The 23,010-nt window shown below is 34.1% G+C and overlaps 2 protein-coding genes across 3 annotated transcripts; one reads left to right on the top strand and one right to left on the bottom strand.

Moving 5' to 3' along the window:
• Positions 1–2,811: 2,811 nt before the first annotated feature.
• Positions 2,812–9,041, bottom strand: LOC105323085 (MICOS complex subunit Mic60). Of its 2 annotated transcripts, none has more exons than XM_011422048.4 (12): positions 8,888–9,041; positions 8,584–8,660; positions 7,909–8,116; positions 7,417–7,459; positions 6,972–7,106; positions 6,325–6,464; positions 5,949–6,046; positions 5,686–5,821; positions 5,236–5,356; positions 4,753–4,976; positions 3,810–4,038; positions 2,812–3,522 (listed from the first exon to the last, which is right to left on the bottom strand). In XM_011422048.4, the coding sequence occupies exons 1-12, from the start codon at positions 8,927–8,929 to the stop codon at positions 2,900–2,902; spliced, it is 2,076 nt and encodes a 691-aa protein (XP_011420350.3). In that variant the 5' UTR covers positions 8,930–9,041; the 3' UTR covers positions 2,812–2,899. The 2 variants fall into 2 exon arrangements, with proteins under 2 accessions (XP_011420350.3, XP_011420351.3); XM_011422049.4 differs by having other exon boundaries at positions 6,972–7,103.
• Positions 9,042–9,084: 43 nt separating this feature from the next.
• Positions 9,085–14,733, top strand: LOC105323086 (large ribosomal subunit protein bL35m). Its single transcript, XM_011422050.4, has 3 exons — positions 9,085–9,231; positions 10,238–10,397; positions 14,291–14,733. The coding sequence occupies exons 1-3, from the start codon at positions 9,087–9,089 to the stop codon at positions 14,649–14,651; spliced, it is 666 nt and encodes a 221-aa protein (XP_011420352.4). The 5' UTR covers positions 9,085–9,086; the 3' UTR covers positions 14,652–14,733.
• The last annotated feature ends 8,277 nt before the right edge of the window (positions 14,734–23,010 follow it).

Raw genomic sequence — 23,010 nt, 5'->3', positions numbered from 1 at the left:
ATTTGCGCCTTTCGCATTTTCAATTTCTTCAAAGCATGCCAAGTATTAGGACGAGATTAGTACTGTTTCTCTAAAAATTATTCAATTGCCATGAATTATACCCTCCCAATTAAGCTTTAATTACTGGTAATCAAGTTAGTTATTACATGTAGGTTAAATAACGTTCAAGGTTTTAGGCATAGATGTGTCATGTTGTAAATTTTGAATTTACTGGGTGGGTGTAAATACAAAATTTACAACATGTGTGTCATGTTGTAAATTTTGAATTTACTGGGTGGGTGTAAATACAAAATTTACAACATGTGTGTCATGTTGTAAATTTTGTATTTACACCCACCCAGTAAATTCAAAATTTACAACATGACAGATGCATTGGAATGAATATAAATGTAATGAACATGCTCGTGTCTATGATCGTTTTCATGATAAAAATATATACCCTGTGCGTAATGATACTGTTCATATTGTTGTATTTTTATTATGAGAAACATTTATAACGTCAGGTAGCTATAGCATTGTAAAATAGCGTCTTGCCAACAACATTCATCCTGTAGTTATTATGGAATTCATAATTTTCGTGGATGATAAATTTTTACAGGTTGGTGGAAAGTAACCTCGTGGATCAATATGTTTCCCACTATCAGTCTAAAATTCGTTATAATTTTTTCCACATGATTTTGCCTTTGTAATAATCATTATTACATTTTAACATTTTCATTACTTTAAGCATATATTACACCTAAGGAATATTTCAAAATGGCTTTTATTACATGTTAATTGCTTTTTTTATGACACTTTTTAAAGACTTTTTTCCAACCCCCAACCCCCCCCCCCCCCCCCCAAAAAAAAAAAAAAAAAACACGGCATTTTACAGCATGATAACGGCTTTTCAAACTGCGATTAAGCGATTTCACTACATTTCTTTTCAATTTCCAGCAGCATAAATAAATGACTTTCATTCAAATGTACACTCCTTAAAAAAACCCAACAACCTCTTGTGTTTAATATATACATTGTAGCCTTTACATGTATATGTATAAACCTAGAATTGGGATTAAAATTGCTAGATAATTTGTAAAAAGAAATTCATTTGTTTTACAGTATCGCTTCCGTGCTGTTTATTTTAAAGAAAATAATGCAATTGCAGGTAAAATAGCTATTACTAATATACCAATGTGATTTTTTAAAAATCGATTTATTATTTTTTAATCTAACATCTTTTCTTATTAACATCAAATACATTACACAGGTTTTCCCCATTTTGCACACATTTGAAAATCAGGTATAGAACAAATGTGTGTGAAATTGGAAGATAAGGTAAAATATTTATCTAATTTGCTATAGTCTGTATCATTATTGATGCAAAATATTAAGAATATATGCACTCAATGATAACGATGTCTTCGTAAATAAAGCGTAATCGATAATCAATGGTTAAACAATTATATTAATAACTTAATAGTTAAAAAATATTTGATATCTTTTTAAAATAAAAATAAAATAATATGTAATGAAAGAGTAGCCTATATTAAAAAAAAAAAACAAGTTTAATTAACTATTAATATACATATTAAAACATGAATCATCTTTTTGTTAATAATTAATTTTTATCTACATACCCATCTAATGGACGATTTAAGTTTTTTGATTACCTGTTAATGCCTTTTTGTATTTATATGCCCTACAAGATATTAAAATTAAATTTTTAAAAATTTAATCTTCTAACCAAGCCCTCAAAGAATAAAAACAATGACCGATGATTAAGCAGTAGGTTAGTAAGGGCAGCGACAGGTGGTGAGTTTAGTGGAGGTCGGAAAGGTCAGAGACAGTACAGAGAGAGAGAGAGAGAGAGAGAGAGAGAGAGAGAGAGAGAGAGAGAGAGAGAGAGAGAGAGAGAGAGTCCATCAATTACACATATTCAAAAATTATATGACAGTTTAAAGAAATGGAGTTATCTGTCTCTAAGTTGAATTCTTGTCCATTTGGAATTTAAATGACAACTGAAACTCCGAATATCCGCTAGAGTTTGTCTGCTCTTTGTAGATAAGGCTTAACACAGATACTTATAACTGTTGCAAATACCCCCTACATATATGTAGTACCCCATTTTCTTTTTATATAGATCATTATTATCACAGCACAAGACGCGTCAATGCCAGGGACTATGACACAACAAGACTTAGTGTTAAAGCCAGAAAGATTAAATTCAAATTCTGCACGTTTGATGACTGTGCCAACACCTTTTAACTGGTTTTTCACGTGGTCGCATTATTATCAAGTTCATTACAAGTATACCATGACATTTTGTTTAAAGTTGTGCATGTTATAGCTAAAACCATTAGAAACTAACGCGCCATTACGGTAAGCCGAAAATAAAGCAATCATTAAAAGGATTCACATGATCGTCACTAAATGGTTCATACAATTAGATTGTCAGCTAAGCCTCAGTTACACTATGAAGGCGACTTGTTCAGCTGCTGTTAGACGTCCACTAATCTTTTTCCTTCCATTTGCTTGCGCAGACCATGATAACAGAACAAATTCATCTCAAGACCTTAGCATCTACTACGTGTACCTATACAAATTATTTTTGGCAATTACTAGTATCTGCTATAATATTCTATTCTTATCAGCTGCTTATTAAAGAATTTTTAGTTAAGTCTGGTTTTAGTTGTTGACTCTGCAATAATGTGCCTGGCCACCGCATCTGAACATCATTAATAAAACAACTAGTATCATTTTAAAAGTAGGACCAGTTTTCAATAGAGCTCAACAACCTTTTATTACATGTATAACCAAAGATAACTAGGAGAAGGTTAATGATCTTTAATTCCTTTCATAAATCAACACCATATTTCTGTCACGTCTGATTAAGCACTCAAGATTTACACATCACCCATTAGAACACTGTTCCCAATCCGCTGGCTGAAGCGAACGCTGTCAGAGCGAAGGCCGCTTGTCTAGTCTCTAATAGAAGCTTGGCCTCTTTCAGCCAATCACCAGCCACTTTTCTGGCCTCTCCCTGCAGCTGGTTCATGTACCTGACAGCTGTCTCGAAATCTCCGCGGTCCATCCAGTAGCTAGCGTTGGCCAAGATTTCGAAATTGTCCATACTCTCAACATCCACTTGGTCATTTAAATTCTTTACGTCATAACTCCTGAGGCTTATAAATACCGACTGTAGATAGGAGATGAAGTATTTATACAGAGTACCACCACATTCATCAATGGCAGCCACTTTTTTACAGACACTGGAAACCTTTTCGAATCGTTCCCGTAGAGTGTCTTCTGTCCACACTCCACGAACGTATGCCTTCTCTGGGATGGTGCTGACAATCATGTTGACAAATGGATGGTTACCTGCGGCATCATACACCGCCACTATCTCGTTACCGAGAGGTTTGAGGCGTTCTTCCCAGGCTAATTCCTCCTCCTTACCGCGGCGGATGGTGCCATTTAAAGCCAGGCAGGCTAACCACAAATCCTGGGCCTCGCGAGCTATCTTCTCTGCAGCGGCTCGATCTGAAAAACAGCATGGCATCCATAAGACAATAGCTTTAATAATATTCAATTGCTTTAATCACTCAAATCTGTTTTATTAGTTTTTAAACTTTAAGTGAAAGAACATTTCCCTACCCCCCCCCCCCCCCCCCAAAAAAAAAAAAGCAATTAAATTTTTTTTATAAACTGTGTCGTCTGCTTTATCAAAAGAAAATTGGGCAAAAAATCTGTTGCTGAATGAAATAATATTTGGCACAAAACATTCACAAATCATTCATTAAATAATTCATAACACCCAAAAACCTTACTTTCAACAGCAGTTTCAATGCCCTTGAGGCGAGCTACCCATCCCGCAATTTCGGCCTGGAACGCCTGTCTTTCTTCGATGAACTTGAGGTTGAACTGTCGTTCGTACTTCTGTAGGAGTTCCTGTTCCTGGACCTTCAGCACCTCCTGTAGGTGGTCACTGTGGGCGGCGGCCTGGCGGGCCAGCTGCTGCCTCAGCTCCACCTCAAACTGGACCCGCGCCTCCTCACCCTGAAACCACAAAACCCGTCAGTCAGATAAAAAAGTGTTTCTTTATTTAATTAATGCAGCAGAAGATGAACATGCTACCTACAAACTGATCTATCAGGATCAGAACTGTGTTGTTGATATTAGTATGAGGAAAAACAAGTTATTACGGTACTTTGAATGTGTTTAAAACTTCACAGTTTGAAGTATTGGTATCTTCCCTACAGTGGCTCTAATTTCACAGAGAATTCATTTTTTGTAATTGAATACCGGTAATCATGGTTTTATCAAATATATTTCTTAAGAGTAATAAAAATTTGTATTACCGGTACTTTTCTTTCCCTTAATGATTTTTTAAATTATTTGCATTTAATAAAGTTCCTATTATCAGAGTAGTCTTCCAACATATAATTATAAATAAATCTTTTTGTATTTTCAATGAGGAAAATAAATTTTATACTACTGCACAATAATTACAAAGTTATATAATCTACGCAGAAAATTGTTTCATGGTTGCGTTATTGAATGACAATGGACCCAATTCATTTCTACAATAGTGATTTTCTTGAAAATTTGATTTGAGTAAGTTACTAAAGATATATCAACATCAACCAAAAAAATTACATAAAAATCAAATTAGGTATCTGCGCAAAGTGAATTAGGGCTGCCCCTAAATCAGTTTCGCATGATTCTTTATAACCATTTACACTTATATTAATTTACATCAACCTTACTTACCCATTTTTGTTTTTCTAGGTCCACGTTGTTTCTAATTTTCTGCGCCTCGTCTTCAATCCTCCTGTCGCACACACTTTCGTCGGCCTTTCGCTGCATCTCCAGGGCCTCCTGTATCCTCTCCTTCTCCAATGCCAGGTGATTGGCCAGCTGATGCTGAAGCTGCTCAATACGCCGGTGAGCATGTGCAATCAGAGAATTCAACTCTTCCTCACTCAGTTTTTTGCCTTTAAAGTTTAATTTCAAGAGAATCAAGAAACGTACAAACAGAAAAGTGTAATTTATGACAAACTGCTACAGATACTCTAACTTAAATGAACTCAATAAATTCAATTTTTTTTAACTGCACTCATTATTACCAAATTAAAATAACGTAGTTTCTCTTTCTTTCTCTTTAGATGCTGCTGTACATTATTTTTCTTAAAGTTCAACAGATAATTAATTTACAGCTACACATACAAGTGTTCAAAATGTCAGCATACTAACCTTTTCCTGGCTTAACATCTGGCATCAAACTCTCCAGTTCTTTCTGAAACTTCTTTTTACCTTCCTCGACTAGATCATTAAACTTGACTAGTCCCCGGTTCTCCGACTCACTTTTAGCAATCTAAAACATTTATTGGGACAAATTACCAAAGAAAGGAACTTTATCTTCTCTCAATTCTTGCAAATGGTTTACAAATTAATATACTTTTAAAGATGTTTTAAAATTGTCAGAATAAATGATCACTAGAACATAATTTGAAAATTAAATGATTGTAAATGTTCCTAAAAATTTATCATCACAAATTTTTTACAAAATACATATACAGGGTAACATACTGCATAATGAATGACATTTCTCATTTACATACAACAGCCACTATAGCGATAAGTATATCAAAATGTTGTATAACCGATGGTAGACTCAAAACCTGTAAACTGTACAGAACTTACCGCAGACTCTATGGCATTAAGTTTACTGCTGACTGTGTTGTAGGCCTCCTGTGCTTGGTTCAGAATTTTGTTGCTCTTAGTGGACTTGTTATTTCTGGCTTCTTCCACCATGGCTTTCAACTTCTCCTTTTCTGACCTACAAAAGCTCTAAATTTCTATTTCCTGGTTGTTTGATAGGCTTATTTTTAGAAAACAAGGTGACAGTCGTTTTTGCCTATGCTGATGACAGGTATAGATTTTCAATGAAAGGACAAAAGACTGACCTGAGAGAGTCCATCACTTTCTTGGCATTATCAGTGACCACTCCTCGTTTCTGGAATGCCTCAGTCACAGCATTCCATTGTCCTTCCTTATTCAAGATCTACGAACAAGAAACCAAATGACTGGTCATCGCCACTGTCACTGTTATCACAGAACTTTCCAATGAATGCAACAAATATCTGATTAGTACTGTTATCATTATACATGTACACGTCTTGATAGTGATAAAGAATTAAGTTAAGTGGAAGCATGCCAGGATAGTTGCAGACCCAGTCATCAGAAAAATTGAAGTTTCAACAGAAGTAAGTGTACATCTCCTGCCTGTACAGTCCCTGTCAAAAAGAGACTGATTATCAGTAGAATCACCATCATGCTTACATCTGTTTTGTCGTCCATTGCTGTTTGCAGAGCTTGTGCATGCTTCTTGACAGCAGAGATGACCTCGTTTTGAATCTCTGAGGCTTCCTGGAGTCCTGTTTTACACACATTCATCAACTCTTGGAGTTTGGATTCTAGAGCTAAAAAGAGGGAATAATAGAATACTTTGTAAACTCTCACCCTGCTTGTTACTGTAATTGATTTAGCAGAAGTTACTTTCTGCCAAAAATGCTGAAAAGAATATTGAGCTAAATGGTATACATCTACTGTATTTTAGATGATCTTTTGTCCTTAACTGTTAATTTCTGAATACACTGTCAAATACATGCTAATAGACTACAGACTTGAATGATTCTTAATTTTAAACATGAAAATAAAATATATTCACATCTGAATATTTATATCCTCTCCTTTCTTTCCTCCTAATCCTCTCTCCTTTCTTTCCTTTATATCTCTGTCTCTCTCTCTCACTACTCTCTCTGTCTCTTTCTCTCTAATTGTCATTCTACAACCTTTTTTTAGGGGGAGGGAGTTATTATCTCTTTTGTTCTCTTAATTTCATCTTAATTTCTGTTCTTTTTCAATTGAACCAAATCTCTACTCTTTCTGGTTAAATATCTTTGTTTCTACTCTGATGTATCTTGTACCTGTATTTTCGGCCTTCTCTTTCTCCCTCTGTTGCTGTAGTTTCTGCTCTATATCTAACTTTTCTCTCTCTTTGGCTGACATCCCAGCTGGCTGGGGCTGTGCAGGTGCTGCTGGGACAGGGCTAGCTGGTGCTGCTGTAATTCATATTGTATGCCATCACTTCATATCATACTTACCGGTACATACTCCAGCAAGCAAGAGCATAACCAAAAGAAATAATTCTGCCCCCAAAAATGTGGTACAGGTTGTTATGAATACATTGTAAAATTTTAGCATTGTAATTCTCTGGCATAAATAATTACAGTGTATCAGCTTTACAAGAATGAAGATAGTAATAATGTCAAAAACATTAGTTTATGAATCGTGTGGCAGAACATAAGAGATGCTTAGTATTAAAGCGTGTACACTGTTTCATTTAGAGCAGTTCCATGTCAGTAGACAAACCTTTCACAGCAGTCTTCTCTGGCTCAGGTTTCTTTTCCACTGGCTGAAATAAAACGTTAATAAAATTAAGAGACCATGTAATTCAACCAAAATTGAAGACAACTGATAGTGCATTTCTACAAAATTACTCAGTTAGGAGCTCATTATCTTGACATATTTGCAAAATGTATTTCTGCTTACTGGTATTAATACGTGTACTTGAAATACTGATAAATTTGCTTAGTGGAGTCATGTCCAGTTAACTAATACCAGTAGAATTTATAAAAGGTCACAGTCATGTTTTATGCAGCACCTGCTTGTTTATTTTTCAAGGTGAGATATTGAAATAGATCATTAATTTAAAAACTAATATATGTGACTGTAATTCAATAATCAACCTATAAATCCTATATCTAAAATTAATTGAAATACAACAGGTTTGATGAATTGTGTTTTACTTAATTTTAGATATAGGTCAGGATTAAGATAATGACAAGTACATGACTTGTGTACCTTGGCAGGAATGACTTTAACAAGTGGCTTTTGCTCCTCCTCTGCTGGTTTCCCAGATCCTGCTATCATATCCATTACTGGTTTATAAACATATTCTTGAAATGGGCTGTATACATTTTCCTCCATCAGTTTCTTGACCTCTGGGTCAACAAACTCTCCGTATGCTGCAACACCTCCCAACGCTGCTGATGGCAGCAAAATAAACCACCTTTAACCAAAACAGAAGAAAACTTTGTTAAACAGACATCTGGGAGTTTATAAAAATAACTTTTTTCCTCCAGTAGGACTATTTCAGATCAACATGAATGTATGAAATATGGATTTTTGCACAACAGAGTTTTTAATACATCATTAAGTGAAATTAGCATGACTTATTTGATTAGCTGCAATATTGGCCTAAGAGCGAATCTCGCAAGTGCATAGTTCACAAAATTTCACTGGCGAGAAAATCAGAGAAATGGTACTTGGCGAGAACTGGTCTGAGGCCAATAGCATCTTTATATCAATCTAATTTAAGTTCGAGTCAGATTATGTTTAGTAAACAATCCATTGGATGATTACTTTCAAATTAATTGTCAATAACTTAAAGAAAGAATAGTGGAAACTCACGTGAAACAGATAATATAATTGTGTTTAAAGTCACATAACATAGACATAAATTAATATTTAACCTACTTCAGTTTCCCTCCCTTCTTCTGTGGCACTCCAGAAGACATACATCTCTGCTGCAGTGGTTTAACAACAGTTGAACTCTAAAACCAGGGGAAAATAGTACATGATCAGATATTCTGTGATATTTCTTTTATCTGTTCGTCTTCCAATTGCGTTGTTAATTCTATTGTTTAGGGAGAATTTAATTATACGAAATTGTATATCAAATAAAAAATGAAAGTACAGTACAAATCGACCAATCGTGAATGTTGCGTTGTGTCGATTGAAAAAAAAGACACAGTTTTAATAGCAAATTACTTTAAGTTACCTTGATACGCGGCGCTACACCCCTCGCTGCTGCCCGCCACATCTTCTTACAGCGGGTGACAGAAAGAAATTTTTGCTTGTGCCGACACCGGCCTCACGTCCAAGGACAAAATGATTTCGTGTATATCAAACCCGACGGGAAATATAAAGTAAATTACCAGTAATTCGGTAGCTATATATCAAAATTTAGTCATCTGATTATGGAAACTTTAAATATAAGTAATGGTTGTGACATACAAACAAAAAAGTCATATCATCCCAAAACGCAAAATGAAACTCTTATATCATCGGGTTTGATATCCCGAGAAAAGATGGCTGCTTCCATGATCAAACATTTTTCCAAGGGTAATATTCTAATTTTATTGTTATTTGTATTTGTTTAAGTGCAATAGCTTATTTAGGGTTTATTTTAAAGTTGAAGTTTACTATGTCTATATTTGATGTTGAAATTTTACAGTATATATGAAGTTTTATGCACTATATGTTAATTGTTTTTTCAAATTCGTGTGCAACAATCATATACAGTAAAACTCGTTTAGTACGAACACGATTATTGCGAAATCTTGTTTATAGCGAAGTTTTTTTTTAAGTCCCTGGCAAAATTCTTAACAAATCTTTGCAAAATTTTAACAAACTCGGATATAAGGAATTTACAAATATAACGAACTGATTTTGAGTCCAGTAGAGGCAAATAATGACAAAATGTAAAACTTTTACAACGACTTTCTTTATGGTATGAAACCTTAGAATTGTCATTTGACATAATAGTTTGGATGAATTTTGTACACATAAATTCTTCACTATACGATCCGGTTATTATAGGTTTCAAAAGAAAGTCTTTTTATTCTAAATCTCAACTTGAAATAATATAGTCTTATGGAAGAAAACATCTACTGGTATATAAATAGGGAATTCGGTAGATTTATTATTACAATTTTGTTCTACATATATAATGAATTACGGATATAATGAAGTAAATACATTGGTCCCTTGGACTTTGCTATAACCAAGTTTTACTGAATGAATAATTCAGCAGACTAAATTTGTTTAAGTAATGAAAACAAGAAGTCAGAATAGAGGATGATGATTAATCTACTTTACAGAATATTGATTTTGGGGGATTTTTGTGTGTGAATTCATTATCAGCCAAATTTGTAAATTCCTGACAATACCCTAGATGTTCCTTCATATTCATTGGGCCTTTGCCAATTGTTGTAATTGTGTTTGTGCCTATAAATATTTGTATTTTTTATGTATGATTATTTTGATATGATTGTTTGCTTCACAATAGGCACTAAACACTGCTAAATCATCTCATTTTATTAGCTTCATATATTGTTGTGTTTAAAAGGAGCCAGAGTGTTAGCTGGACAGGTGTGGAGGTCTGCTCCCAGGGTGAAGGATGCTGGAGAAACCAGTTTAGTACATAAGTTCTCCACCCTAAATCTTGAGACTGTTGACAGAGGAAGCACAGTGATGAGACAGGGTGTATGTGGAGCTTCAACTCAAAGGTACTGTCTGGCAGAAATATGGATACCGTTTACCTAGAGTGTTTGGGATATTATAATTTTCTTTGCTATAATTTTTTTTTTATCAAACATAGAGTACTCATCAAGTGAAGCGAAGCGGTTTATAAAAAAGCGTAAACTGTTTCAAACCATTTTATATCGTATAAAACTAATAAATATTGAATTCATTGCTTATAATTTAATTATTTTTGCTATTAATTGTAGATAAAAATGGTCATTTGACCATCAAATTGATATCAAATTGTACAAAATTCAAACGTAACGTCAGGCGGATTAATACATTTTTGACGTTAGTCTTACTATGACGTAGGCAACATTCTTTATACAATATAAAATAATTTTTTTAGCCAATCAGAAAACGCGTTACAACCAGAATTAAATTATATTTATTTTAAATAAGAACTGTTGGAGTCAGTATTTCCTGGTTAAACACGACAAAGTATTGGCGTGTGTGTTGTTACAATTGTATTTGTAACACGTGATTAACCAAAAAAAATGGCCGACCGTTTGTTTACAAATGTCTAATGAAATTAAACAAGTTTTAATGAGACATATGTATCAGATTTTGTCTTTAACTATATTTTATTTACATGTACTGATGATTTTGCCAAACTAAATATGATAGAGCCATATATAGTTTACTGACAAGTTAGTCTTGACTTGTCCAATTTTCACCGCGATTCTAAGCACGGCCATATTCTTATTCAAAATATAGAGGTGTGAAAATATTATGTTCATTACAGAGCAGGTTCTGCATGAACACACAGAAATCACAAATATAATTAGATGCCGATCAATTAACGGGGTCCGGTTAACAGCGTTCACCCGTACGGTGAATTTACAACTACGATGAATTGATGGCAATTATTTTACAGTTACACATGTGCACTGATTGGTCATACGATGAACAGTACGTTAAGAATACTTATGAAATTAAAATACAAACGCGTTAAACAAGCCGGGAAGTAAGACGTACACGTCGGGCTGATATATAAACAAAATATAATTTTAATTATTTCGTATACTTTCTACATCAAATGTATACGAATGTATAATCAAATTTTAAAAATGGGATTAAAATCACGTGCACCACATGGCTGATTTTGTAATATAACGTATAACTTCAGTAAAATTATAAATAATGCGTATTATATCTTATAACAGAAACATGTGCATGTTTCATAAACATGTATCAATATCTGTGTTTACAGTACAGAAAGTAAATACAAAGTATAGAAATGCACGAATCACATAGGCGTCGAACCGGGGGGGGGGGGGCTTAGTGCAAAGTTAGACTTAACAAATAGGCACATAGCCCCCCCCCCCCACTTTTTCTCGCCGGAAATGTAATTGTTCCTAAATTTACCTTGAAAGATTGAGAAGTTGGAGTAATAGGCATACTAGCCCCCCCCCCCCCCCCCCCCCCCCCCCCCCCGACACGGTTTAGGAATTTCATGATTTTGGGGAAAAAAATTTGGGTAGGGAAATATATTTTCGGAAGTATATAGTATAGGTATACTCCCCCCCCCCCCCCCCCCCCCCCCCACGGATAAGGATTTTCATGATGATTTTGGGAATTAGGTGTTTTTTTTTAGGGTTTTTCCTCAATAATTCTGAGGATTAGTCTAGCCCCCCCTCCCCCCCCCCCCCCCCTCCACTTTCAATTTGCTTCCGACGCCAGTGAATCATGACACAGTCATACATGTAGTAAAGTCTGAAATGCATGTAAATAATTAAACAATTATTATATTAGACTCAACCTCCAAGTGGGTTTTACTTGTTATTATCAACTGTAGAATTTGTAAAAAAAAAAAATTCTTGTGTACATCTGTTGGCGTAATATTAAAAAAGAAATGAATTAGCTCTAAACTTCAGGTTGTACGAATATTTGGTACGATTTGTAAAAATTTACAACGACTTTACCTTAATTTGTTTGCTTAATTAGTAACTGTACCTCAAGGTTCATTCAAATGATAACTAAATGATTTAAGAAGGAGTCTTACAAAATAGGTATATTAATTTATTGAGTGTATTAAGTAAAATACTTCTTCATACACTGTTTGCGATATACAACTAGCTAGATTTTTTTTACTAAATAATTATAATTTACTTATCAGTTTTACTAACTCAGGTACACACAAATTGAATAAAAATTCCCGCCGGGCTCCAGTTATAAACTCACGCTTCGTACTGTGTATATGTTATGTAACAGTCTTTTGTTCACTCCTGACTGAAAAAACCTTGCAATCCACACAGAATATACAGGAAAATCACAGAGGAGGTCACCTGGACAAAGAATGTATACACATGTATACACGTGCCCGAGTACCTAAGATTAATGATTTCATCATATGCATTAAACAAGATCAGACATCAGTTTTTCTTTTCAAATTCAATTAATTACTTAGTAAGGTTCTTAATCGCCTTATTTGCCACATTTGAAGATAGTTACATGTATACATATAGTTTCAGTCACGCTGAAACCTTACTATACGGATTCATTATCATTAGGCTAGAATTAAACTTAAATCTGTTGAAAATAAATGATATCACTATTAAACTCAAATCAATTTTAGTAATAGTTTCAGCAATGCGTAAACCATTTGGAATCTTAACTTAAAGTTTCAGCATACTGAAACCTAGCGAAAATGGTCTGAAACTGATTGATATTTCCATAATAATTTACACAACTTTTCACATGATTCAAATTTAGTTTCCGCATTGCGGAAACCATCAGGAATCTTAACTTAAAGTTTCAGCATACTGAAACCTAGCGGAAATGTTCTGAAACTGATTGATATTTCCATAATAATTTACACAACTTTTCACACGATTCAAATTTAGTTTCCGCATTGCGGAAACCATCAGGAATCTTAGACTAAAGTTTCTGCTGACTGAAACCTAACGGATACTTGCTGAATCGATATAATGGTTTCCGCATTGCGGAAACTATACATGAAACTTCAACTTCAAGTTTCAGCAAGGTTTCCATATAGTTTCAGTTTTGCTGAAACTTGATTTTTCATCCAGTGTCATACTAAAACAATGATATTTAAATGGTGTAACTGTTGGGCCAAGAGTAGATATTTTAGTTTAAACAATGACAAATGGATTGGATTTGCCCCCTTCTCAAATCATACGAAATGATGCACGCTCTATTCACAATTATGACATCAAATTGCATATGTATCCTAGGCAAAGTGATTGTGAGAATATTTTCTTTCTTCAGTACTTAAAATAATTTCATATGTTTAAGAATTAAGATTTGCTAATTATTCGGTATCGAATAGGTCAGTGTCATGTGTAGAATAAGTTGATTTTCCTAATTAAAGCATCTGGTTTGCTAAGTCAATTATATTTAATTGAATTACCAAAGATTGAAACCTTAAAAGTTTTAATAAAGTTAATCAGGAATATGTTTCTATATATAATGTATCATTAATGTTCGAGTTAACATTGTCAAACAAAATGGTGTCTGGAAGAGATAATTTTAACTGATAGTACCGCTGATCCAATTTTCACATATTTTTTACATGCATGTATATTATGTGTTACTGACTTCAGTATTAGAATGCCTTCATTTATACCAGTGCATGGTATCTTGATCATTGCCATATTTTTATAATTTTCATACAATATAGATTGAATTATTTCAGATTGATTGACATGTAACATACAACTACAGTATATATGGACATGTGAAATTCATATTCAATAGTGAATACTTATTGTTACTAATAATTAATATGCTTATTAACTGTATTTTTGAAATTGTGGGATGAAATTTGATTTTCTTATTTAAAGCATTTATGTTGAGATTTAAGTGTATCGTATGTGTTGAAATTTGATTGACAAAAGAAATGTGTACTTGACAGGTCATTGCTGGAAGTTTGTCAGCCATTTAAAACCACAATCCGCACCAAAATACGCTACAGTAAACTGAACAAGGACAAAACAGCTCGGCCAGTGGTTCGGCGATTCTATCGACTGGACTGGGGGGCATGGATCCGAACTCGCTGTGGGCGGGGCAAGAAACGATTCCAGAAGTCAGCGGAACGCAAGAGACGATTGGACCAACATGTGTTCTGTAATAAACAGCAAAACAAACTTCTAGACCAACTTGTTACACCATTTTGGAGAAGGAAAATGTTTTTTGTGGATGACCCTTATGCACCCTATCAAAAAAGACATCATATTCCTAAATATTACAAAGAAAAGCCAGTTTTTCTTCCTTGATTTTAAAACCAGCGTGTTTAATAGTCTAGTTTTTGTATGTTTTGTTTTGAAATAAATTTATTTGGATCCAATTTTCATTGCAGTCATTTGTTTGATTTGTTGATGTACATATTTTGACTCATTTATTACTGTGAAAATGACATGTATAGAGCTCTGAAGCAAACATCTACTAAGAAGAGCAAATGGTATTCATCAGCGGATCATATGGAGGGGAAATTTGTCCTTTCATCCCAATTAATAATTGAATTTCTGTATACACATGCATACGAGAGTTGTCCCAAAACAGCATAGACATGACACATAACTTAAAATCTGTTCACTGCAATTTCATTAGACTTCTTAGTTTTCTTCAATGGCCCATTGTCAAACAATACTGAAAAATTCAAATCTGTACTTTATTTAATTCTTGAGAAAATGAATAATTGGTAGCAAAGGTTTTGTCAGGCGGCGCAATGTGCAACGTCAGAAATTTTCAGTGTTTACATTGTTGCTAAAACCCTCCACATCGTTAACGTTTACGATAACATTTACGTTTTATTTCCGATAATGTTTTGGAAAAAATATTTTCTTTGAACATGTACACGAGTGCACATTCAACATACATTTCGATTATTTTTATACCCCCCGCAAACAAAGTTTGGGGGGGGGTATATAGGAATCACCTTGTCCGTCCGTCCGTCTGTCCGTCTGTCTGTCTGTCTGTGCAATCGTGTCCGGTCCATATCTTTCTTATGGAGAAACATTGGAAGTTCTTACTTCACACATAGATTGCTTATGACCTAAAGGTGTGTCATGACCTTGACCCAAGGTCATTCGGGCAAGGTCAAGGTCACTGGCAGAAAAAGTGCAAAATTCGTGTCCGGTCCATATCTCTCTTATGGAGAAACATTGGAAGTTCTTACTTCACACAAAGATTGCTTATGACCTAAGGGTGTGTCATGACCTTTACCCAAGGTCATTCGGGCAAGGTCAAGGTCACTGGCAGAAAAAGTGCAAAATTCGTGTCCGGTCCATATCTTTCTTATTGGGAAACATTGGAAGTTTTTACTTCACACAAAGATTGCTTATGACCTACGGGTGTGTCATGACCTTGACCCAAGGTCATAAGGTCAAGGTCACTGGCAGAAAAAATGCAAAATTTGTGTCCAGTCCATATCTTTCTTATGGGGAAACATTGGAAGTTCTTACTTCACACAAAGATTGCTTATGACCTAAGGGTGTGTCATGACCTTGACCCAAGGTCATTCGGGCAAGGTCAAGGTCACTGAAAAAAAAATGCAAAATTTGTGTCCGGTCCATATCTTTCTTATGGGGAAACATTGGAAGTTCTTACTTTACACAAAGATTGCTTATGATTAAAGGGTGTGTCATGACCTTGACCCAAGGTCAATTGAGAAAGTTCAAGGTCATTGTTTCAAAAAAGCTAAATTCTGTCTGTGTCATGTCTTGTATTAATTGAAATATTAGAAGCTAAAAACTAAAAGTTTTCAAAAATAAAGCAGTTGTTATTTATAGAAAATGGACAGTGAAATAGATTCATCCAATATTTTCTGTAATAGCAAAAATACACGCGTTATGATTTTTTTCTTAGCGGGGGGTATCAATTGTGAGCTTGCTCACAGTACCTCTAGTTTAATTAAAGATCTGACGACTCCAAAATCGCCCTGTATGACTTGTTGACTGACGTCCATCTTACTGCAATGTGTCGTTCAACATTTTGACGTCCATTGATATCGGTCGGTGTTTCTTTTTTCCACCTATTCTCACCATACTTGTCTCAATATTTTCAAGTTTGTTAAACTACTTATTCACATTACGCATTTCGAATCAATGTTGTTTATTTTATTTACTAGAAAAGCCGATTATGATTTGTTTCAAGGTTTTTGCAAAATCTGATAAGATACTGCTGCGCCGCCTTAAACGCTGATGTCGTGATTTTATTACGGGTTAACTCTTCAACTTGTCACAAAACGCGCTATAAAATATTTAAAAGTTTTGTTATAGCCAAAACATTTTTGAGCAAATAATATAATTATTATCAAATGTAAATGCATGATTTATTTTAATTTTTCATTCAAAAATTACTTTTCATCGCAATTTTCATTTCATTATGTTGAATTTAACTTTTTTGTTTTTGACATTGCGCCGCATATCTAATTTCTGATCTAACATGATTTTATTTCACTAACTTAATATCAGACATGATATGATTTTAAAACATTATTTGAATGCAAATTACTTGAACCCTTTGTGGCACAAATTTCATATTTCAGTGTCTTCGATTAACTAAATAACGCCACTTGTCTACGCTATTTTGGGAAAACCCTTGTATGTTCAAATTAATGGTTGATGGTTTTTATTTTGAGTGTGAGTGTGTGGGGTGGGATGTGTGTGAGAGAGAGAAAGAGGAGAATCTTTTTAAGATTACTACATGTACTTGAGCGACTTCTTCTGATGACCAATCGCCCTGTGTCTGTCTGTCGAACACTGATTAAATTTAGACTGATTTTCCGTCATAACCAACTGGCCAATTTCAAATAAAGCTGGCTTTAAGCATCCTAAGAAAAAGGGAATGGTTTTCTTTTTAAAAAAATCACTGAAGCTGCACCAGAAAAGTTTCTTTAAAGAGGTACATCTGTAGTTCTCTTCTGCATTTTACTTATTATATTTATATATAAATCTGTATAAAAATATAGGAAAACATTCAAATTTTAAATTGAAAATATATGGAATGCTTCTAAATCAAATAATAATTCATAGCTTAACGAACCATTTTGAAAATATTAATGATTAATTTGTCAACCATCCTAGTAACATTCATACTTGTATTATCGAAAAAAAACCCCAAAAAACCCCAAATTATATACACCAGATTTTAAGAATTAAAAGAAAACGCAATTCTTTCACTCTTAACATCACTTGTACTGGCTTTTCAGACAAAACAAAGCTTAAAGTGTTACAGATGTCAAAGCGTATATAGGGAAAACAAATCAACTATAAATTATTAATGTTTATTATACATGTATATCTGCTTCCCTCAACGTACATATAATTCGTTAAAGGTATTAGTATATATTGTATCATGAATAAATGAAGTTCTTCTCTTGACTGTTTTTCACACAGCGTCTCTTATAGACGTGTCCATTATTAACTATATAAAGGAAAAAAGTCCAGCTTAATTAAAATGTACATGTTTTAAGCATCAATTCGACAATCCTCGAGGACTAGCTCTATATTCCACATCATAAGTGTTTGGCGTGCGGGTACAAACCACGCAAAAACTGGGGGTGGGGGGCTACCCCCTCCCCGAGCCCCCCCCCCCCCCCTGTTCCAACGGCTATGCAGCAGATAGACATTGGTTCAGCCAGGGGACTGACAGTGTTGTCCGCTAATACCATCTTCCTCGCCCTGTTCCAAGACTTGCGCTTCCATCTGGTGTTCGGGTGTGCCAGGTCTCTGGCCTCCTGATTTCTTGATAGTCGCTTGTTTTCTGATCCATGATCTTTCCAGTGCGTCAGCCACCCTACAGCCAAAAGACCCCATCCACATCAGAATGATAACCATTATCAGACAGAGAATCAGGTTCTTGATGATGGGAACGTTATTGCTGTAATACACATTTCCTGTTTTGTTATGACCCGTGGTTGCAATAGGCACTGTTGCGGTATCCCCATAATCAGCTGTGGTCCATAGGGGTGCGGCGAAACATGTCGCTGAATTCATCACCAATCCTGCGAAAGACAATCCCAATATTTTTGCCAAACTGTTCATGATTGTTTGCATTATTTTTCCCGTAACGTTGTAAACATAAAACTACTTACAGTGACGTCATAATGGTTAAACGTCATAAATCTTTGCATTATTTTCCCCGTATTGCTGTAAACATAAAACTACTGACTGTGACTTCATAATGGTTAATCGTCATAGATCTTTGTGACGTCGCACATATGGGCTTACTTTGGAAAACATCGCTTTTCGGTTCATATTAAATTTTATTAGATATAACATGTACTCCACCCCCCTCCCTAAAAAAAAAATAATAAAAGCTCAATTATACAATTGGTACAGTGAGTAAATTGTTCAAAACGCGGGTTATGTATTTTTTCCCACAATGACGCTACCTTCATATCGCGCATAAATCACCAATTGCAAAGAAAGCAATACTGGATTTTTTAAAATTTCTACACGAAATTCAAATTTACTTAAAATATGGACATTTTTACAATCATGAAGTGGGCATAAAACAGCAATATGCTCGATGATATTGATATATATTACATAATCATTGTTTCATAAAAGCACGATTATCTAATTCAATTAGTTTTATGTACTTATTTTACCCTTTTCTGCATTTAAAATTAGTAGAAAAGCCTTTATTTAGGTACCTTTTAGCTCTTTCTTCATACACGTCGCATCGTTTTTGAAAGTGGGGGTAGTAAGAAGACTTAACCGAAATCCTGGGAAGCTTAGCAATTTTGTCTTTACTAACCAGCTTACAATACAATTTTTGACATAATTCAATTTCAATGGGGAAAGTAGCCAGTTCCTTCAAAATTTAATTTTCTATTAAGAAATTTTCAGTAAAATTCCCCCTTCCGAGCAAGGTCCCCCGTCTGGAAAGTCTTTGTTTTAAATGCTAGTAAATTTCTAAATGTACATAGCAATTGAAATACATAACTGTGCACTACATGTATATTCTCGCTTTTTAGTGTTGTTTAATGTGTTTTCTTGCGTTTAAACAGTCTGCTTAACTATCAAACGCTTCTTTAAATGAAAATAGATATTCTTTGTGTCACGGTGTGACATTCAATCTTTCGGACTATTTTTAATTATTGTGTAAATAAACTTTTTCGGACTTTGTGTTAATTGCTACAAAAACTTTTCATCTATTTCGACAACTGTTTTATAAACGTTATAAATTCCGCGCAGCATTAATCCCACCTGAGGCACAATCAGTGATGGACAGCTAATCTTTTAATTGACTTCTGTTTATGTTTATTGACACTTAAGCTTCTTTCATCTTATTAATCCTTTTATGTACATGCTGCTAAAATGTCCCGAGTTACTTAATAGCTGTTTGATAATTGATTTACTTATATCTGTACTTCTTATGTTAATCCTTCATTGTGTTGTTCCTTTGTTCATTATATATTATTCTGAATTGTAAATTATAGGCAGTTGGAATCAGACCTTTGGTGCTGATGCATACCAAACTCACGTAAAAGTATATTTCATGTAAAGTCTATATAAAAGTCTGAATACTAAAACGCGTGTTGGCTTGTCTGAGGTTTCATGAGGCTGGGTCCAACAACAAGAGAATAAGCTCACGGTTGGCCCAGTATTAGTCCTGTACGGGAGAGAGCGCCCCGTAATATTTGTATTGGTATCTATCCTGGAACTTACAGGAAACAGATTTGAAATTGAAGTGAAACTCTAAATTATGCTTAAACTTAATTTTCACTTATTTGGATCCGCCAAAGCCCGTCCACCACATTACTCTCATTTTGCTATTATATATCCACGCCCTTTATAATTAAACATAAAAAAAATACAATTTCTTCAAGTCATCTGCAATAAAAGGAATATAGGGAATGAATGTATATAATTATAATGTAATCAGTTTCAGTTAAGATTTTTATCATTGCCCGCTCTTCTAAATATCCAGTTGCATTTTGATTTCAATTTTATGGAATAGGTTAAGAAAAGCAATGTTAGAAAAATTTCGGACACAGTACATACAGCAAAAGGCAACAACATATGTATCAAACAATGCATCATATTAATGTGAATAAGTGTGGAATCTTATCTTAATCGGGATCTTTTAACTTTAGAGGCTTGGTCTAAGAAATGGCTTTTAAATTTTAATCCTTCAAAAACTAAGGCTGTTTATTTTAGTAATAAACCTAACACAGTAACCCCTACGCTAAAATTTCAAGGATGCGATTTGGAATTCGTACCCACCCATAAACACTTAGGTGTTATATTTTCTGAGGACCTTTCCTGGTCATCTTATATAAATTCTATTATAGCAAATGCTCAAAAGAAATTGGGATTAATGAAAAAACTTAATTTAAACTTAATAGAAAATCACTGTCACTATTATATACTTCATTTATAAGGCCTCAGTTAGAATATGCATCTGATGTATGGGGCGGTTGTTCTATTAATGATTCAGACAAATTAGAAAAAATACAATTGATTGCAGCAAGAATTGTTACAGGTTTACCTATTTTTGCATCTCGGGAATCTCTTTACTTTGAAACAGGGTGGGAAACGCTTTATAGTAGAAGGAAAATATCCAGGCTAAAAACAATGTATAAAATTGACCGAAACCTTTTACCCAGTTATGTAATGGATATTTTTCCAAATAAGCGTGCTAATGTATCTAACTATTCTACCAGAAATGCACATAATTACATTATACCAAAATGTCGTTTGGAATTGTATAAATCTTCGTTTGTTCCTACTGTTGTTGATGAATGGAATGCGCTTTCAACGGATGTCCGTGGAAGCGACTCTGTTCGCATTTTTAAGGAAAAAATACATGTTTCTGTCAAAAATGAAAATGTACTTACATGTAGAACTAGACCTAATTTTTTTTACATATGGGGATAGATTTTTGAATATCATTCACACTAAACTTCGTCACAATTGTGCACTAAATAATGATTTATTTCGATGTAATATTATCAACAGTCCACTCTGTTCGTGTGGTAATCTCGAAGATACTTACCATTATTTTTTCACATGTAATAAATATAAAGATGCTAGAAATGTTCTATTTAATGACGTTTTTCAAATTGTAAACCTTAACATTGTCAATACTCATGTTTTACTTTGGGGTGACAGTTCAATAAGTGACAATGAAAACAAGCATTTATTTACATTAGTTTATAATTTTATCAAAAATACTGAAAGATTTAACTGATCTTATAACTACTAGTACACCGTTGTTTACTATATACATGTCAATTGCATATATGTATAAGTCCATTCTATCCACTGACCTTTATTTATGTTGTGTACACATATTTTGTATCATATCTCTGTATTGGGAGAGGGCGGTCTAAGTTATAGAACTTGTGCCCAATCCCAATTGTATTTTGTACAATAAAAATATGTTCAAATCAAATCAATAAGTGTTAATTTCCCCGCTTGCGCGAGGTATCATCTAATATATTTCATATTTCTACCATATGGATTTTCTTTAAAAAAAAAAAACAACCCATTTACGAGCGTGGTTTTGTCCAAAGATAATATAAAATTGGCATAGTGCGCTATATAAGGGCTTATAAAATATTTTTTTTAACGAAGTAACTAAATTTAAAATGCTGATATGTTTCTCCTAATGCTCTTTCAATGAGTTCTTTTTTCAATCAATCGCCCCTCGAATTTATGTATAAATCATACTTTGGCTTTGTGCATAGTTTACAATACCGGGAAACGATGACGTTTTAGCATTTCGTCCTATCAAAATCATATAATCACAATTTCTCAATAAATAAATGTTACATATAATACATGTTTTAATTTTGTAAAAAATCACATTACAAAAGAAAGTTATGACTTTGCACCTACTGCACCTATTTGCTGCATGAAAATAAAAAGATGCGCAAAATCATGCGCACTCGAGCTCTACTCGGTCTTGTTCATATCGGAATAAAATACTGTCCTGAACAAATTACATATATGTAACACTTGAAACATAAGGCGAGCTTCAGACACAGAACCAAATCTTATTCTCATTATTAATGATGTTAAGAGAACACGTGCACCTAACTCATCCAAACTTGTTTGATGAATGTGATCGTTTATATATGATAAATCATAGGATTTCTTTTTATTGAATATTGCATTATGTGAGCAACATCATTTGGTATTGTATGGTTTTTTTTATAAATATGGTATTGCATTAAATCATGATAAAAAATCATATGATATAATATTTATCATACAATATGACACAATCATAATAAATTTAAGGATATGACATGAGTTAATATGATATGATGCAGTGTTTTATCAATGACACAATATTGTATCACACGATGTCTTTGATACAATATTATATGATCTGATATTGCATAATACGATATTGTATCATATTGCACGATTTTGTATCATGAAATATATTGCAAGAGAGAGAGAGAGAGAGAGAGAGAGAGAGAGAGAGAGAGAGAGAGGAAAAGAGAGGGACAGGAGTGGAGAGTGAGAGGAGGGAGAGAGAGAGGCGTGGGAGAGAGAGGAGAGAGAGAAGGTAGAGAGTGAGAATGGAGGGAGGGGAGAAAGAGAGGGAGGGGAAGGAGAGAGTGATGAGGGAGAGAGGAGGGGAGAGAAAGAAGGGAGAGAGAGAGAGAGC

The sequence above is a fragment of the Magallana gigas genome, chromosome 8 (assembly GCF_963853765.1).
Source record: "Magallana gigas chromosome 8, xbMagGiga1.1, whole genome shotgun sequence".
Lineage (NCBI taxonomy): Eukaryota > Metazoa > Mollusca > Bivalvia > Ostreida > Ostreidae > Magallana > Magallana gigas.
This window is presented reverse-complemented; position numbering and strand designations above follow the sequence as displayed.

Excerpts from the sequence above, each read along its gene's own strand:
- LOC105323085 (XM_011422048.4), bottom strand. The coding sequence starts at position 8,929 with ATGTGGCGGGCAGCAGCGAGGGGTGTAGCGCCGCGTATCAAG. Across the intron at positions 4,977-5,235 it reads AGATGTTAAGCCAGGAAAAG|GCAAAAAACTGAGTGAGGAA; the intron begins GTTAGTATGCTG and ends TAAACTTTAAAG. Across the intron at positions 4,039-4,752 it reads ACCTAGAAAAACAAAAATGG|GGTGAGGAGGCGCGGGTCCA; the intron begins GTAAGTAAGGTT and ends TTGTGGTTTCAG.
- LOC105323086 (XM_011422050.4), top strand. The coding sequence starts at position 9,087 with ATGGAAACTTTAAATATAAGTAATGGTTGTGACATACAAACAAAAAAG. Across the intron at positions 9,232-10,237 it reads GATCAAACATTTTTCCAAGG|GAGCCAGAGTGTTAGCTGGA; the intron begins GTAATATTCTAA and ends TGTGTTTAAAAG. Across the intron at positions 10,398-14,290 it reads TGTGGAGCTTCAACTCAAAG|GTCATTGCTGGAAGTTTGTC; the intron begins GTACTGTCTGGC and ends TGTACTTGACAG.